Source organism: Hemicordylus capensis, chromosome 4, assembly GCF_027244095.1.
Source record: "Hemicordylus capensis ecotype Gifberg chromosome 4, rHemCap1.1.pri, whole genome shotgun sequence".
Lineage (NCBI taxonomy): Eukaryota > Metazoa > Chordata > Lepidosauria > Squamata > Cordylidae > Hemicordylus > Hemicordylus capensis.
In genome coordinates this window covers 206,298,804-206,315,246 of record NC_069660.1, presented here as the reverse complement: position 1 = coordinate 206,315,246, position 16,443 = coordinate 206,298,804, and the positions used below count along the sequence as shown (strand labels likewise).

Genomic DNA, 16,443 nt, shown 5'->3' with positions numbered 1-16,443 from the left:
GTAGGCATGCCCCAAGGTATTGTGGTGCTTGACATAGGACACGAAATGCTACCTTGCCCCTATGACCCTGGTAGGGGCCCATTTCCTTTCAAAACCAACCCTTGCAAACTTTGAAAGTGGCAAAGTGGGGTGGAGAGGAGGGGAGGATGCCAGAACCTTCCTCTTCGCCTCTCATGCTTCTTGCATGACACTCCTTGCAAAGTTTGCAGGGCTCAGATTGGTCCCAAAGAGCAGCAAAGATGGCAGGTGTGTGTGTGTGTGTGTGTGTGTGTGTGTGTGTGTGTTGACGCCCTTGTGATGCCTCAGGACTGCCGCTGTCAGACACTCCTGAGACTTCCATCTATTTCTCAACATAAGCATATTCTTGTACAGATGTTCTAGAGATCACTTAAGATGTATTTAATATGATTTTACTTAACTGTAAAATGAAACCCATGTTGAAGAGAAAACAAAGAGCAAATTCTTAACTTTTCCAAAAGCCAGCCATGTCTGAGACAGATAATTTAGTATTTAGATCCCCAACAACTTACAGCCAGACCATCCTTGCCCTCCCTCCCCATTAAGAATTGAGCCAATCAGGAATTGTTGTTCACAGCTGGTTGCTGAACACCACACTTTTGACTGGCTTAGGGGAAAACCTAAGGAGTCATTCAGCAACCAACACTCATTTTTGTAGAAACGCATGTAAAAGGTTAATGCTTTGGGGGGGGGGACACACCCTTCTCTGCAAGCATCCTTAATTCATGGCCATACACATTGTACACTTTTAACAAGTTCTAAATCAGTTTTAGCCTCATACCCTAGCCACTTTAGGGTGCTCAGAATACTGGCTCACATTCCCTGTAAGGTAATATGGGCTCTTGGAGAAGTGCCTATGCTGCAGCATCTGTGCAATCTGCACTTCCTCCCCCATCCCTGCCCCAAATGAACATTTGTGCTGTCTTGTGCCACAAACCCTGAGTTTTATGCTGCAACATTTAAGGGTGTAACAGACATCTCAATCTGGGGGGGGGGTGTCCAAGGAAATGCTACAAAAATGAATATTTACATACTCCCTCCTAACCTGATGGGGATCCCCTCAAAAACTCTAGAGTTTTATGCCACAAACCTCAAATTTTGCGGGTGCGATGGACATCTCAAATTGGGGGTTCCAAATCTGTGTAAACGGTACAGGTGGCATTGTGCAACAAGTCAGCTCCATCCAGCTAGAAAGCTGCCCAAACGCAGGTCTGCAGTGCCATGCCATGAGCCAGCCTATTGGAGATGGTAGGACTTGTGGCTCCACAGCTGCAGACCTGGAAGCAGCAGCCGCCCTGCAGAGAACGGACAGTTGTGCCAGCAGCGTTACCATTTATCCGCGTTGTGAATGAGGAAACCCACAATAACACTGTGAGAGCAATTGCTGCTTGCCATTACGCTTGCTCATCATGTCAGCCATATTTTCCAACTGGCAGTGTGTTCCGCAACTGTGTTTTCGTAGCTTTATGACCAAACAGAACTGCCCTGTTACGCATCACCATGGGCAGTGGTTGCAGCAGTGCCTTGCATGGTATGAGAGGCACTGTTAGAGATCCCAGGCAGCGATGATTGCCAGCAAGAGCAGAAGGTTTCAAGTTCCCTCCCTGGCTTCTCCAAGATAGGGCTGAGAGAGATTCCTGCCTGCAACCTTGGAGAAGCCGCTGCCAGTCTGTGAAGACAATACTGAACTAGATAGACCAATGGCCTGACTCAGTATATGGCAGCTTCCTATGTTCCTATGTTCCATTCATTGGGGTGAAAAGGAATGAAAAAGAGGTGCACAGTGACAGTCAAACTGGTAATAAGCACACGGTGTGGACATGTGCCTGGTCATGAAAAAGGGATGCCTAGTAATCTGGGGGCATGGTTTTCAACTGGCGGTCATTCTCTGCACTAAATGTGGATTGCACTACTGGTACTACCATACCACCATTGTCTTTTTCTTTGTTTTTCTTATTTTAGCAATGCCTACTTTGGGAGTGTGGCCAGCTGCTCAAGGCCAGTCCACCCCCTCTCTTGATTGACTGACTGCCCAGCCCTCGCCGTGTTTGGCCAGGACAAGATGGCGGTGGCCATGTCTGTCCCTCATGTCGAGGGCACACCCCTGCCCCATCGCACTATGCACAGTGGGGACCAGCAGTATGGCAACTTGTCAGTGACAAGATGCAGAAGAAGGCAGAGCACCTTTACTTTAACAGTTGTGTAGAAGAGAGAATCTTAACAGATGCAAGCTGTCACCAAAAAAGAGGTGATATGGCCACAAAAGAGGACACACAATTGCATGATGTTTGCTTATGTTAATTCTATATTAATAAGATGCAATATTTAGTGTTTAGACGCACATAGAAATAAAGCTCATTACTGCCTTTTTCTGATGAAAAGCTGTCTTTTATAAATGGCAATCTAATTATGGATGCTTTGTTTGGTCAGTGGTCAAGGAGTTAGCAAAATGGCACCACAAACTGCTGCTTGCCTGGATTGGAAGGGTGGCATAAACGAATGCTCCCCAGACACATATACAGCTTCTTCGGGATGAGAAAGACTGAGGCTGCTGCATGCGTATGGCCTGCCAAGTGAATACAATATGTTGCTGTGCAAGAAACTTCAGGGTGGGAATTTGAGGATGGGGAGCTGCTCAATTGCACAAACAGCTGAGGGTTGAGCCTCTCTTCCCCCTCCCATTATTTGGGCTGGGTGTGGCTGATGTGACTGCAGCCAGGGGACAGGGCCTAGCAACATGCTGGGACACAAGCAGAGTGGTGCAAGGTATTGTGGTGCCTGAGGTGAGGTACCACATGCAGCCTGGCTTTCCCACAACCCTTGTGCAGCCAGCCAGGGGCGTAACTACTATTAGGCAAAGGGAGGAGGCTGCCTGGGGCCCCCCATGCCTCGAGGGGCCCCCCAGAGGCAAGTCACATGAGGCAAGTCACATGACTACATGTTGTGAAGTGTGTGTGTGTATCAGCAAGGGGCCCATTTTAAAATTTTGTCTCTGGGCCCACTCCAGCCTTGTTACGCCCCTGCAGCCAGCTAGGCCCCTTTCAAAACTGACCCCACCCCCTGCAAGTTTGAAAGTGCCACAGGGGACAGGGATGCTTCTTCATGCTTCTTGCACGGAGTTGAGGAGAGTTGCTCCTTGCAAAGCAGCTGTAGGTAAGCATAGTTATTTGCGAACAGACTCCCATGCTCTGTGTAGTGAATTGCCTCTGGGCTTAAAAATGGACTCTGTGACTGGGGTTGCCAGGTCCAGGTGGTGGAAGTAGTTGAATCCTGTCACCAAAATAGTGGAAATAGATGGTGCTGTTCACCAAAAAAATCTCTAAAAAGTCCCCATTTTGCATTCAAAAATTGCATAAAATTTAGATATGCTAATTGTAATAATATATGCATGCTTTGCTAAAAACAGGATAATTTGATAATAAATACAGCTCAAACACCCTTTTTTCTACACAGTTCAAACACCAGCCTTCCTCTGGCTGGATCATGTAAAATCCTATGGGGCAAATGGGGCATTTTCTTTTCATTTTCAAGGGGGAGGGAAACCACCACAGAACCCTTTCCACACAATCCAAACACCAGTAACCTCTGGATCACAGAATCCCATGGGCCAAATGGTGCATTTTAATTTCATCTTGGGGAGGGACAGACCCCTTCTGCACAGCTCAGCACTGGCCTACCCTCCACAGTGGTGCATATAGGTTAAGCATAACTTTCCTGACCTGGAGGGGGTTTGCTGGCTGCACACGGCAGCTGTAGAGCAGCAGAGACACACAACACAGTCAGAAGAAGAAGTCCCTCCTTGGGGTCACTCACTGGACCAGTCACAGTGACTCACAAAGAAAACAAGAAGGCAGGCTGCTGCAAAATACACTTTGGCTGGGGAAATGGGATGGGAACAGCACATCAACAGCAGCATACCGATGAGCTCCTCCTGCTGCCACACAGCAAATGTTACACATAAATAAGCCCATTGTTTCCAATGGCCCTACGCATGGGTAACAGCTGCCGAGTGATTTAGCCACTTGGCACTTGCAGCAGGATCACTGGAACTCCAGAAACCCCCTCCGGCCCAGAAATAGTTGCCGGGGGTGGGGGTTAAAATAGTTGCAAATCCAGGGTGAAAGTCCACATCTGGGAACCTCATCTGTGACTGGATTTTTCAAACTATGTCATAGTGAGCATCTCTAAGTCATGGCGGTGGTGGGGATCCCCAGAGTCCCCCTAAGTAAAATTAAACCAAACCAAAGCCCTTCAATTTGTCTTTTGTCACTCCTCCTTCCGAGTCAAGGCAGATGAACATAAAAGGAGCTGGCCTACTCATCCCATAGTGTCCTTTAGGAAGTAATTACTCACAGTATTAAAGCAACAGTGGAGAACATGGGGACATAGGAAAGTGTCTTATACAGAGTCAGACCATTGGTCCATCTAGCTCAGTATTGTCTACCCAGACTGGCAGCGGCTTCTCCAAGTTTATAGGCAGGAGTCTCTCTCAGCCCTGTCTGGAGATGCCAGGGAGGGAACTTGGAACCTTCTGCATCTAAGCATGCAATTGCTCTTTCCAGAGCGGCCCCATCCCCTAAGGGGAATATCTTCCAATGCTCACACAAATAGTCTCCCATTCAAATGCAAACAGGTTAGACCCTGCTTAGCAAAGGGGCAATTCATGCTTGCTACAAGCTGAAAATAGCCTACATGGGCAGTTGCTAAGGCTTGACAGGCCTGGTAGCCAGCTTAAAATACTCAGGGACTCACTGAGGTGACAAGTGTTTTCTGGGGATTCTCCAAGTCTCCGTGAGATTTACCTCATGGAATGAAAAACATAAAGGCATTAGTCTTCAAGTTAGACTCAGGATAGGGTTGCACACCACCCATAGATGGCTAGTCAGGAGCACAGCCATCAGTTTGTTAAAAAATGACTTTTTTTTTTGAAGAGGAGAATGAGATGGTAAAGCAGGAAGACAAGGATGGAGGCACAGAGAGCAATACGAAGAAACTGGGGGAAGGAAAGCAATGTATAAGAACATAAATAGTATCAAAAAAATTAAAGTGGGTGCCCTGTAGTGATGTCAACGACGTTCATAATTTTGTTGATTCTGGGTATGAACTTCAGTAACTCATAATGCTACTCACCTTTATTCAAGGCATTTGAATAAGCTGGTATTCTTCTTCAGCTTGGACTGTAATCTGAGTCAGGGAAGAACTCTTCCATCACCTTTCCACTTACATGGCCTGGTAGAACAGCAGCAGTAGCAGCAAGCAGCAGCAGGCCATCCCCACACTGTAGTAGTCAGGGAGGGAAGGGGGCCTTCAGAAGGTCAGCATGAAGGCCTTCAGTGAGGCCTACATGCAGTGGCGCGTTGTCATGTTCTTCCCTCAGCCGTGCTTGAGGGATGATATAGGAAGATACCACTCTCGGAACGTCGATGCCCTTGCGACTCTGGGCAAGTAGAAACAACAGGGCGCATCCTCCTTCAGAGTTTGTATTACAGGGATATTCACGCCCCCTTCATTCTACCACTACATAAGTATCCTGAACATATGGACCAATTTTACACCTCTCTACTGCTCTCTGGTAACAACCCCACCACCACTTACAATGTTGCCAGGTTCTGCGCGGCTGCGATTAAAATCCGGTGGATGATGACCTCTTGCTTGTACCCAGCACCCAACTTTATGGACTAACTCCAGCACGCCCTTTGCCTGCTGCCTCAGAATGCTTCATGGAAGCCCTGAGTTCGTACAGTTCTACAGTCCCCTGGCTTTTTACATTGCCTTAAATTGATAACACTCTTACTATGTCTATAGTTGCCCTTGTATGATTTTATATGCCTCCGCCTTTCATATAACCTTTTAATTCATTTTTTGCCTTTTGCTTTTATGCCTTTATGATGCTTTTACTACCATTATAAATTACTGTTAACTGCAATCTTCAGATCTCGGCCATTAAGGGTCATTTACTTTGCATTCTTGATTTTGACCTACAGCCATAGTTTTATTTTAAATTTTACTTATATTTCTGATATTTATAGTCTTTTGTCATATGCTTGTATGATGTTACTCATCCCTAGGCTTTTAATATCTACTTGTACTATTAATATGTAATATGTAATCACCCCTTATACTTTATGCTGGTCTATGGCCGTAATAAAGATTGATTTGATTGATTTGGTAGCCAGGGAGGAAAGGGGGCCTTCAATGAGACCTCCTTGCTGCTGCTTCCAGGCCAGAGCAATGGCAAGATATGCTTCTGGTGTCATGGAGACCGTAGCTGGATTTTAATTGGACTTAGAATAGCTGTGACTGTCAGTGTTTCAAATCAGTGTTTGGAGTCTGTGCAGGGTTGGGTGTAGGTGAACACGCTGAAATTAAATCTGGACAAGGCAGGTTCTCCTAGTCAGAAGAGCAACTAAGCTGGTGGTTGTGCATCAGCCAGCTTTGGACAGGATCACACTCCACTTGAAGGTCCAGGTTGGCAGTTTGGGAGTCCTCCTGGATCTACCCTAGGTCCTGGATGTCCAGATGGTAGCTGTGTCCTTGAGTCCTTTTGCTCAGTTGTGGCTGCTAACTGCACCTTTTTGGATGGTGCCTGAAACCCTTCAGAAACTTCAAACTGTACAAAAGGCAGTTGCTAGAGTTTTGATGGGCACTAGATTTTACAATAATATAAACACTGAAACACTGTTGTTCCCACTTCATTGCTTGTCAGTTTGTTTCCAGGACTATGCTGGTTATTTTACCTTTAAAACCCTAAATAGCTTGGGACAGAGGTATCCAATGTTCTCTCTAGTGATGTGCATGGACCGCAGAGGCGCGGTCCAACGCCGGGGTGGGGGTATTGCTTTAAGGTTGGGGGGGGGGGGTTGTACTTATCCCTCCCTCCGCTTTCCCCACCGGCGCTCCAGTTTTTGGCAAAATCTTTGGGGCGGCAGCGTTCCTCTCTGCTAACCCTGCCCCCTTGTTGTTCTCCAAACCTGGAAGTAACATGTGCACATGTGCCGTCACAGTGATGTGTGTGATGCACGCGGCAGTGGCAGGTGCATGCGCCCGTGTTACTTCCGGGTTTGGAGAACAACAAGGGGGCAGGGGCGGCAGGGAAGAACGCTGCCGCCCCAAAGATTTTGCCAAAAACTGGAGCGCCGGAGGGGGAAAAGCGGTGGGAGGGGTAAGTACAACCCCCCGCTCTTAAAGCAACACCCCTCCGCCGGCGGTTCGTTGGACCGCCGGACAAGTGAACCAGTTTGTAGGCCTCCAACATGGGCTGCAAACCGGTTTGTGCACATCCCTGGTTCTCTCTAATTTTTTTGCTTTCATCTGTGTGTGGAATGAATTTTGTTCTGGGCGGCAGTATCAAGGCAGTATGTGCGCACGTGCATTCAGAGTGCGGCCCTTCCTGATTCAACCCGAGTGGGATCTAAAATTTACTGAGTGGACATAAAAAAACTTGTGAGCGCGCACATGTGCGCAAGCCTTAGAGGGAACACTGGAGGTATCTTAACGATGGGGTATAGCTATAATTGAGCAGATGGGTTCAAATAATCTCGGGGGCCCAGCCCCTAAGGACTTTGGGAGGTCCCACCCAGCTCTACCCCCTCCCTATTTTCTTCATTATCTCCCTCACTCTGAGGGGCCACTGAGGAGAGGGGCGAACACAGGTCCTTGCTCCCCAAGCTATGCCCCTGCTTAAGGACCACCTCCCCACACAAGTCCCTGAAGATCTTGTAGGGAGACCATCCTGTAAGTTTATCACCTTCTGAAGTGTGGTTGGTGCTGACACACAAGAGTGCCTGGAGTGGCTTCCACCACGAGGAACTCCCTAGCCCTATTTAGGCCTTGTTGTATAAGTGTATAGATCCCTGTACACTCATACATGTTTTGGTGTGAATGACTGTTTGTTTTAAAGGTGCACCTAGATTCAGGCCTCCCAAATGCATGGTACATATTGGAAGTGTATTCCTGTACCTGCATTCAATATAATGTGTGAATAATTGTATCTGTGTACAAATTTATATTTGTGTACACTGTACACTCATACAACTGTGGAACATAACAGGTGACTAGGACTCCTGTTGCATGAGGTAAGGTTGGTTACCAGCGCTGGCTCCATCTCTGGCACCGCCTGAGGTGAGGCCCACATGCCGCTGGCCATGGCCATAGGGCAGGGCTGGTGCTGGTTCCTCCACACAACCCATCCATCCCTCTTCAGGTTGGGCAGTGTAGAGGAAGGAGCTCCCTTCATGCCACCCCTGCCTGACGTTTAAAGCACGTGCCAATGTTGCAGTGGGGAAGGGCGCAGGGAGCGCATGCACACAAAGTTGTGCGGAATTATTGCTCCACTGCTACTGCCATTGGGAATACTGGTGGTAGTGGCACAGTCACAAATATGCATACCTTTATGCGCATGCAATGGCCCCCGCGGCTGCTCCCTGCAAAGTCAGGCTCTCAACTGGGGCAGACGGTGCATGTGTGTTCCATGGGCAGCACATGGCGCTTATCCCAGCCTGGGAATTACGATGAACTTCATGAGATACCCATTTCTGTTCATAAATGCTCAGAAGTTCAGAAATGAAAATGCTTGCTTCATAATGAAGCAGATGTGCACACTACAAAATGTTTTCCTGCATTACTGCATCCAAGGAATTGCAACACTTCTTAATGTTTGTTTTGCAGCACTGCTTTCCCACATGAAACAAAGTCTCACATGGATTTATTGGGGAACTGTCAGGAGCCAATTCCTGTCATGCTCAGCTTAATTTGGTTTGTTTCCCACAGCTGGCCTGGAAGATTGCCAGCCCCTTCCCACATCCCAAGAAAGTTAACCTGCCACCCATATGCACCATCCAGAGGTCTAGAATCTACTCAAGAAATCAAACCAAATTCAGCTGACTTAACATGCAAAATGGTACTTCAAGCTAACAAGCAATACATGTGTGTATGGTCTGTATTTTAAGGCAGCAATGGGGAATCTTGAATAAGAGCCCAATCTTGGTTATGTTCCAGGAATGGCAGATACTGAGAGCAGAGAACTACAGAACTATTATGCAAAATGGATCCAATTTTGCAGCATAGGAAGAGTGATGGTTTGCAAAATAAAACATAAATGTAAAAGCTCTCTTTTTATTCTCACTAAAAACATATTTTGTCAGGGTGTGCCTGCTGGTTCTGGGCTCTCCCTAACCTGCCATCCCCTCTACCTTTTTTGCAACTCAGTCTCCAGGAATAAATTTTATGCTCTAACTCACCAGCACTTCGCAAAATGCAAACAGCTCCAGCAAAGAAACAAACTTCACAGGATGGGGGGAATCACAGGATGGGTTGGAAAGCATAAAAAAACGAAAGCATACAAGGTGCCTGAAGCAATGAAGAACTGAACAAGAAAAAAGAAAAACAGAAAGAACAGGAAAGGAAAAAATTATTTTAAAAATATTTATACTACTTAGTCGAGTATGATTATTATATATTTTCATTCCCAGTGGGAGGGGACATCCCTGACAAAAGTTGTCGCTAGATCTGGGCCTATGCAGGAAAAATGGTGGGTAAGCTTGGCCTATCTGACTTTAAATTATTGGTCAGGCTACTGCAAATAATTCATTTGGTGTTCCCTTCTTTTAGCATTGGTCCATCTGGATTTAAAACACTTTGTAATGGGAGGTTTGATGGGCCGGAGTTGTAATTACTCATTGTAAAAACAGGTTGCTCCCCTATAACTATTGATCTGGAAGTGATCCATTGCAGTCATAAGGGTGGGTACTGCACCTACATGGGACCATTCGGGCAAAATTGACTAGCTCCTCGAAGTGCTTAGCTCCACCCCTTGCACTTGGTGCGTTTTCTTAGTTTGGGTGGGCTAGTGTTTTCACCTCAGCTCATGGAGGACCAACATCGGAATTCAAATGTCGTATGGAAGCAGTGTACAGTTCAACAAGGTAAGTAGTGTCTTTTACTCTGCAAATATACGCACTGTCACTTCGCATACTGCAGTGGGGCCGGTGGGAGGGTCTTATGACTGCAACAGATCATAACAGGTCAATAGTTACAGGTGAGCACCTGTTTATCTGGATCGTGATCTGTTGCACTCATAAGGGTGGGCGACTAATGAGCTGTCAGTCCTGAGGTGGGTGTAATATGCTAAGGTAAGACCCTTTTCAGCACACCCCTTCCAAAATTGGCCTGAGCTGCAGAGCAAAGGTCCAAGGTGTAGCGCTTGACAAAGGTATGCTCAAAGGACCAGGTAGCTGCAGTGCAGATATCTCTGAGCTTGATGCCTGCCATATGGGTAGCAGTCGCAGAAATAGCATAAGCCCTAGTAGAATGGGCCTGTATGGCTTTAGGAGGGTCCACATTTTGGTGCGTGTATGCTTTTTAAAACAGAAAACTGTTCTGGTCTGAGGAGCTAACTGTCCAAGGTGCCAACACAATGTTGGTCCTTCAGGAACTGAGGAGAAAATGCTTGCCTGCCCAAACGCGCCACATGCAAGGGGCAAGGCTAAGCGAGTTGAGGAGCTAGTCAATTCTGCCCAAACGGTCCCGTGCAGGCACAGTACCCATTCTTATGAGTGCAACAGATCCTGATCCTGATCTAAGTTATAATTATTCATATTTCTAGATGATTGTTTATGCAATAACAACAGAAATGGGCCTTCTCGGCTGCTGCCCCGAGATTGTGGAATGCACTCCCTGCTGAGTTACGATCCTCCCCATCTCTGGCTATTTAAAAAAAAAACATTTGAAAACCCTTCCCCCCCCCCAAGCTTTCTCAGGTTTTTAATAAAAAAAATACTGTTAGTTTAATTTTATGGTTTTTAAATTATTGTATTGTTTTAACTTTATATGTGTTATATGTTGAACTGTTTTAACTTTTCTATTTGTTTTAATTGTTGTTGGCAGCCCAGAGACGTAAGTTTGGGTGGGGTATAAATTTGATTGATAAATAAATAAATAAATAAATGGATTGATTGATTGATGTCTCTATTAAGAGTATACACTATTAAAAAGAAAAGAATTGATCAGAAGTTTCCCTAAGCCGGAAGATATAAAAGCCAAAATTCTGACTGGTACATCATGTCATACATGTTCATATGTGAACCTCATGAGAGAACAGGATCTGAGCTTTTCTAGGAAAAAACATGTATAAACCCACTTTTGAGAGTTGGAGAGAAAAGGATGAGGAATTGTGACTGGAAGCAAAAAGCGAGAATGAGAAGGGGGTCAAAACTTAGCTTCTAGTTTTCCTGATGAAGCCATACAAGGGTTTTTTTGGTTAAATATTTGTCATTTTAACACACCAAAGTCATATGCATAGGAGAGCAAATAACTATCGGGTCAACTAAAAATAAATTCTGTTTTTACACTTTGGAAAAAAAAAAATTTTTGGACTTCAATTACCATTTCCTTTTGTTCGGTCAAACTGAAAGGTTTGATGACCACTCTTCTAATGTTACAAGTAGGTAATATCCAAACCCAAACTAACCATGTTCATTATAGGATAGTTTATGGAGATCTTTCTTTGGGGCAGAAGATGGACTTCATTACCCCAGGGTCCTTTTCCTGTACTGCGATTCATAACTTTTCAAAGGATGAGTAAAAATAGGGTTATTTTCAGTCTTTCAGATCTTTAGAATATACTATTATTATGCAACTTCCCATAATTAGAAGGCTAGAAGCTTTTCCAGTAACTCAGAGATAAGATTTTTATTATTGTAAACCTGCATGTTAAACATTATGTAGGGCACATACTATACTTATCCAACAGCATGATTTTTTGTAGAAAAAATCATGCTGTTGGGATAAAAAGTCATGCTGTTGGGATCTTCTGCCTTATTTGACTCAGTGCATGGAGTGTATAAACAGCTAATCTTTCAAGTCCTCAAAGGATGAGGACCATGTACCGGACTCACAGAGCAGAGTACTAGACATATCAGAACAGAAGTAGGCAGCTTCTTTATGTACTGCTTGAGACACTTTTTCCAGCCTCCAAAGGTGTTGCTAGAATGGCGGGGAATTCAGAAAGGGGAAGCAGCATCCACATTGCTTGGTAATGTATGAATTGTGTTGAACTCTTGTCTACTTTGGGCAACAAGATCTATCCATCATGGATCGTGTGATCAAGACTGGCCATGGAGCAGGTCATTTTAGAAAGCAGATTGTGGGCGAGCTTCAGAGCAACATGGCAATCTACCCAGCACCTCCCCCATGGGTAACCTGCTGAGGAAGGAAGGTGAAATGGCCCTATGCTGCTTTTCCTCTTTCCTTCATTTTAGAAAAGGAAGACGGGGGATATTTGAAAGGAGAATGGAATTAGGAGTCAGTGAATGAATGGATCTTTATTTTGATGACTGACCAGAAGCAAGAATTAGGAGTGTGGTTTTAATAAGAAAAAGGGGGAAAGAAGCCATTTGGTGCTCTGCTTTAGGGAGCAAAATGTCATAGACTGGCACTGCATTCTGATACAGTGTGTGTTGGGAGCCTTGAGATACTATTATTTAAAATATTTATACCCTGCCCATCCAGTACATCTCTGCTTGCAGTAGCGCACAAAATTAACGTTATAAATAAATATAAAATATTATAAAATATTAAATAAATATTATAGACGCACACATACACAACTAAAACCTAATAGGGTTTAATAAAACCAAATTTAACTGTTACAAGTTAAAGAGCTGAAAACCCACCAGATATAAGCTGCAGACAAATTTTAAATGCCTCTAAAAAGGAGGGACCTTCAGCTGTTTCTTATAGACCCTATGGGAGAAAGCATGGTGAATCTCTTCTGGGAAGGAGGTTCCAGAGCCAATGGGCCACAACTGAAAAGGCCTTGTCTCTAGCCCCCAGCAACCAGATCTTTGTTAGTGGCAGGGCCATGAGCAGGACCTGAGGTGATGAACAGAGGACCCTGGCAGGTTTATATAGGCAAATGTGGTATGACAGATACCTTGGCCCCAAGCAATGTAGGGTTTTAAAGATCAATATCAGTGTACTTTGAATCTTTCCGGGAAGCAGACTGGTAACCAGTGAAGCTGTCACAGGATGGGTGTGAGTGACTCATGCAGCATTCTGGACCAAATGAAGCTTCCAAACTGTCTTCAAGGGTAGCCTCACATCCCTCAAGTGATGGAAGAATGTGAAATATGTTTTTGAGCCTGAGAAGACACAGCTGTACATTAGGTATTCCAAAGCAATGTTATTGGATATTAAAGTGTAGTTATCAGCCACTAAGGCTGTTCTCTTGAACATGGATCCCAGTGCTCCCAAACAGCCAAACCTAACTTCTAAGCCCAGCCTTAGCTGAGGTTAAGGGTGTGAGAATCTCCTTAATCTGGCTGCCGGGATCGTATGGGAGCTTGGGCTGCTTATACTCAGCACACTTAGATGGGCATCTAGAGGGCCCGTTTAATGGGAGTATCCCCCAGTGCACCGTTCTCATCACACGGTGCATTGTAGGATACCTGGAGGCCAGGACACAGCATTCCGGCCTCCGGAGATCCACACTGCTCCAAGCAGTGCACATTTGTGAACTGACATTGTGTGGACGCACAGCAGTGTGCCCAAAGAGGAGGCACACCATAGTTTGGGGGGAAGGTGAGCTGGACCCTGGCTTCCCCCACTGCCCACGGGTCATGTGAATACCCTTACTATCTGGTCCAAGAGCCACCTGATGCCTGCATCTATTTCACAAATGAGATCAGTAAAGGTAAAGTTGTGCCATCGAGTCGGTGTTGACTTCTGGACATCACAGAGCCTTGTGGTTTTCTTTGGTAGAATACAGGAGGGGTTTACCATTGCCATCTCCCGCGCAGTATGAGATGATGCCTTTCAGCATCTTTCTATATCACTGCTGCCCAATATAGGTCTTTCTCATAGTCTGGGAAACATACCAGCGGGGATTCAAACCAGCAACCACTTGCTCACCATCAGCATGGCTTAAAAACAAGGCAAAGAGCTCATTTTCATATGGTCCTCTTGTTCTCAGCTTGCTCTGGTAAAAACATCATTACTGAAGAACCAGATTATCTTTACTTACTTTATCACTCTCTTTTTCTCTTAATTTATTGGTGATCTCTTGTGAAGTTCCTGTTCATTTCACTGGGGCTTACGCAGGAGAACTAGATTGTATCCAAATGGAATAAATGTTTTAGCTTTTCCTTTATATCTAACTTGCATGTCATACTCTGATCATGACCAGAAAGTCAGGTCAATAAAGCATAATGGGAAAAGCTTCCAAGTTTTAAGAATGTTCTCATTTTAAAATGTTTCATAATAAAGCTGGTCTTTAATTTATGCTTTTAAAATAAAGACAACCAGAGCTAATACAGATACAAAACCATGGTCATCTCACTTTACTACCATCAAGCGAGCTGAAAAATAAACACCCTGTAGTGTCATATTTAAATAAATGCCAGATTTTGCAATAACAATGTTATATATTTAGGATACGGTTAGTGAATGGGGAAACTAACTTTATGATAGCTTAACATACAGATGACTATATTCATGTTTGCTCATGTTTTGTTTATTCACACACATTACTAAAGTCAATTGCCAAATTGATTTTTATGGTAAGCTGAAGTACAGCCAATAATGAGTTTTTGAATTCTGGATGTCCTGCAAATGAATTGTTGGCAAGTCATTAAAAAGCTTAGCAAACTCATATTATAGTTTGAGAAACTGGAAAATATAACTTTGCCTTTAAACCTATTAAGATGAAGTCACCACTGGACCACATTTGGACAATGCTGGCTTGCATCTTGAAACACTGTACCTTTTGATCCCCAAACCCTCCCCTACTTGCATCATTTTTTCAAATGCTTCCCCTTCTACATTTAAACTTTGGTGGAGGCATTAACTATTACAAACTTTTAGAAAGAAAATCTTTGGAAATGAAATGACAAAGAGAAAACTATTTTTTAAATATATCATGCTTTTTGTTTTTAAACTAGTGTTTACACAGGGGCGTATCTAGGATGGGGAAGGCAGGGCAAGTGCCCTCGGCGCCACTTGAAGGGGGGCGCCATTTTCTAAAATTAAATTTTTTTTAAAATGGCCACCGAAAACAAAATGGCCACCAAGCATGCTCAAATGGCCTCTGTGAAGCCTTAGGCCAGGCCAGGATGTTTGAAGACAATGGCAATGAACTTATCTAATGAACTTCTGTAAGGTAGGCAAAGACATGAAGGTCACTTCATGTTCAGTAGGCTTGGAGTGTGACTTCCATTAATTAGTCTATCGAAGCTGCATCTTTGGATACTTTCTGGCTTGATGCTGGAACCCAAGCTCCATCTTATTTATTTTTCCTATGTAAAGTGCTTTGAGAACTTTTGTTGAAAAGCAGTATACAAATAGTAGTAGTAGTAGTAGTAGTAGTAGTAGTAGTAGTACCAGTAGTTGTAGTAGTCAAAGAAGAAGAGTTGTTCTACTCCCTATATAACTGACACATCTTAAATTATGAGTACAAACCGATTTTAATTAGACAGAGCTTTTGCCAACTGACTCGTGCAAAATGCTAATATGTTCATCGACTGATGCAGAGGCTTGCTGTGAGAAATCATTACATGGAAGTTAGCTGGCAAATGGTAGCTGTAGATCTGTTATTCAGGTTTATGGGTGATCACAGATGGCCATGGCATTCCTGCACCATTTGGGAAGTGAACCATTTGTATTGTGAGGGAAAAGTTATCACATTTTTGTCAGAAATATAGGGAAACAGGAGAATGGGGAAAATCTCCTTGCCACCATTACAGACATACCACCAGTTTACCAAGCAATTACATATATGCTGTGGAAAATTACCACAAGACTTTTTTATTTTTGCATACATTAATGGCATGCTCCTAAATAAGAACCTTGGCTTCAGCATATAACCTTACAGACACAAAGAACATATTATGGCAATGAATCTTTCAGCAACATGGACTACAGGCTGAGAAATAAACTAGACTGAATTCTGACTACTTATATAGGAAATAAACATCTCATACAAATGGAGTAACACAGCTGTTGTCAGTGAGATAAACAGCAATAAAATACAATGAGTGTTGCGAATACAAATATCAAGAATGATGGCGTTTACATGGTCTCTTCCAGAAATGACTACATTGCATAGTTGCCTTATGTCTTCACCACTGTGGAAGCAGCAGCTTGAAAGCAGGTGAGCTGCAACTGCATGCTACTCTTGAATGTGTTTAGCAGTTCTTCTAGCAACCTGTTAAAAAGGAGAATGGTTTCAGTTCTTGGCTGATTTGCAGAGTCTACATTTTGGGCATGCAAAGAACCAGCAAACCTTTTGCAAAAGGGAGGATATGATAGGAGTGGAAATGGATTTTGTTATGCACCATAAGAGACAGTCAATGTGGAGGTACTACAGATGCATACTAGAGATATCATACAGTTTCCATTGGGGGCAGGGAAGATTTACCTGGTCTTGGATTC

The 16,443-nt window shown here is 44.2% G+C and overlaps 2 protein-coding genes across 13 annotated transcripts in view; one reads left to right on the top strand and one right to left on the bottom strand.

Moving 5' to 3' along the window:
* The window catches only part of IRF4 (interferon regulatory factor 4), a 75,795-nt gene extending 73,411 nt beyond the window's left edge, over window positions 1-2,384 (top strand). For all 6 annotated transcript variants that reach the window (XM_053246720.1, XM_053246718.1, XM_053246721.1 and 3 more), the window contains one exon: window positions 1,981-2,384. The gene's annotated coding sequence lies outside the window, so the exon portion shown is untranslated. The remainder of the gene's footprint in view (window positions 1-1,980) is intronic.
* A 13,073-nt stretch (window positions 2,385-15,457) lies between these two features.
* EXOC2 (exocyst complex component 2) overlaps window positions 15,458-16,443 on the bottom strand; it is a 298,803-nt gene continuing 297,817 nt past the window's right edge. For all 7 annotated transcript variants that reach the window (XM_053243824.1, XM_053243825.1, XM_053243828.1 and 4 more), the window contains one exon: window positions 15,458-16,216. In XM_053243824.1, coding sequence (XP_053099799.1) covers window positions 16,123-16,216 — 94 coding nt within the window. In that variant the 3' untranslated portion in view covers window positions 15,458-16,122. The remainder of the gene's footprint in view (window positions 16,217-16,443) is intronic.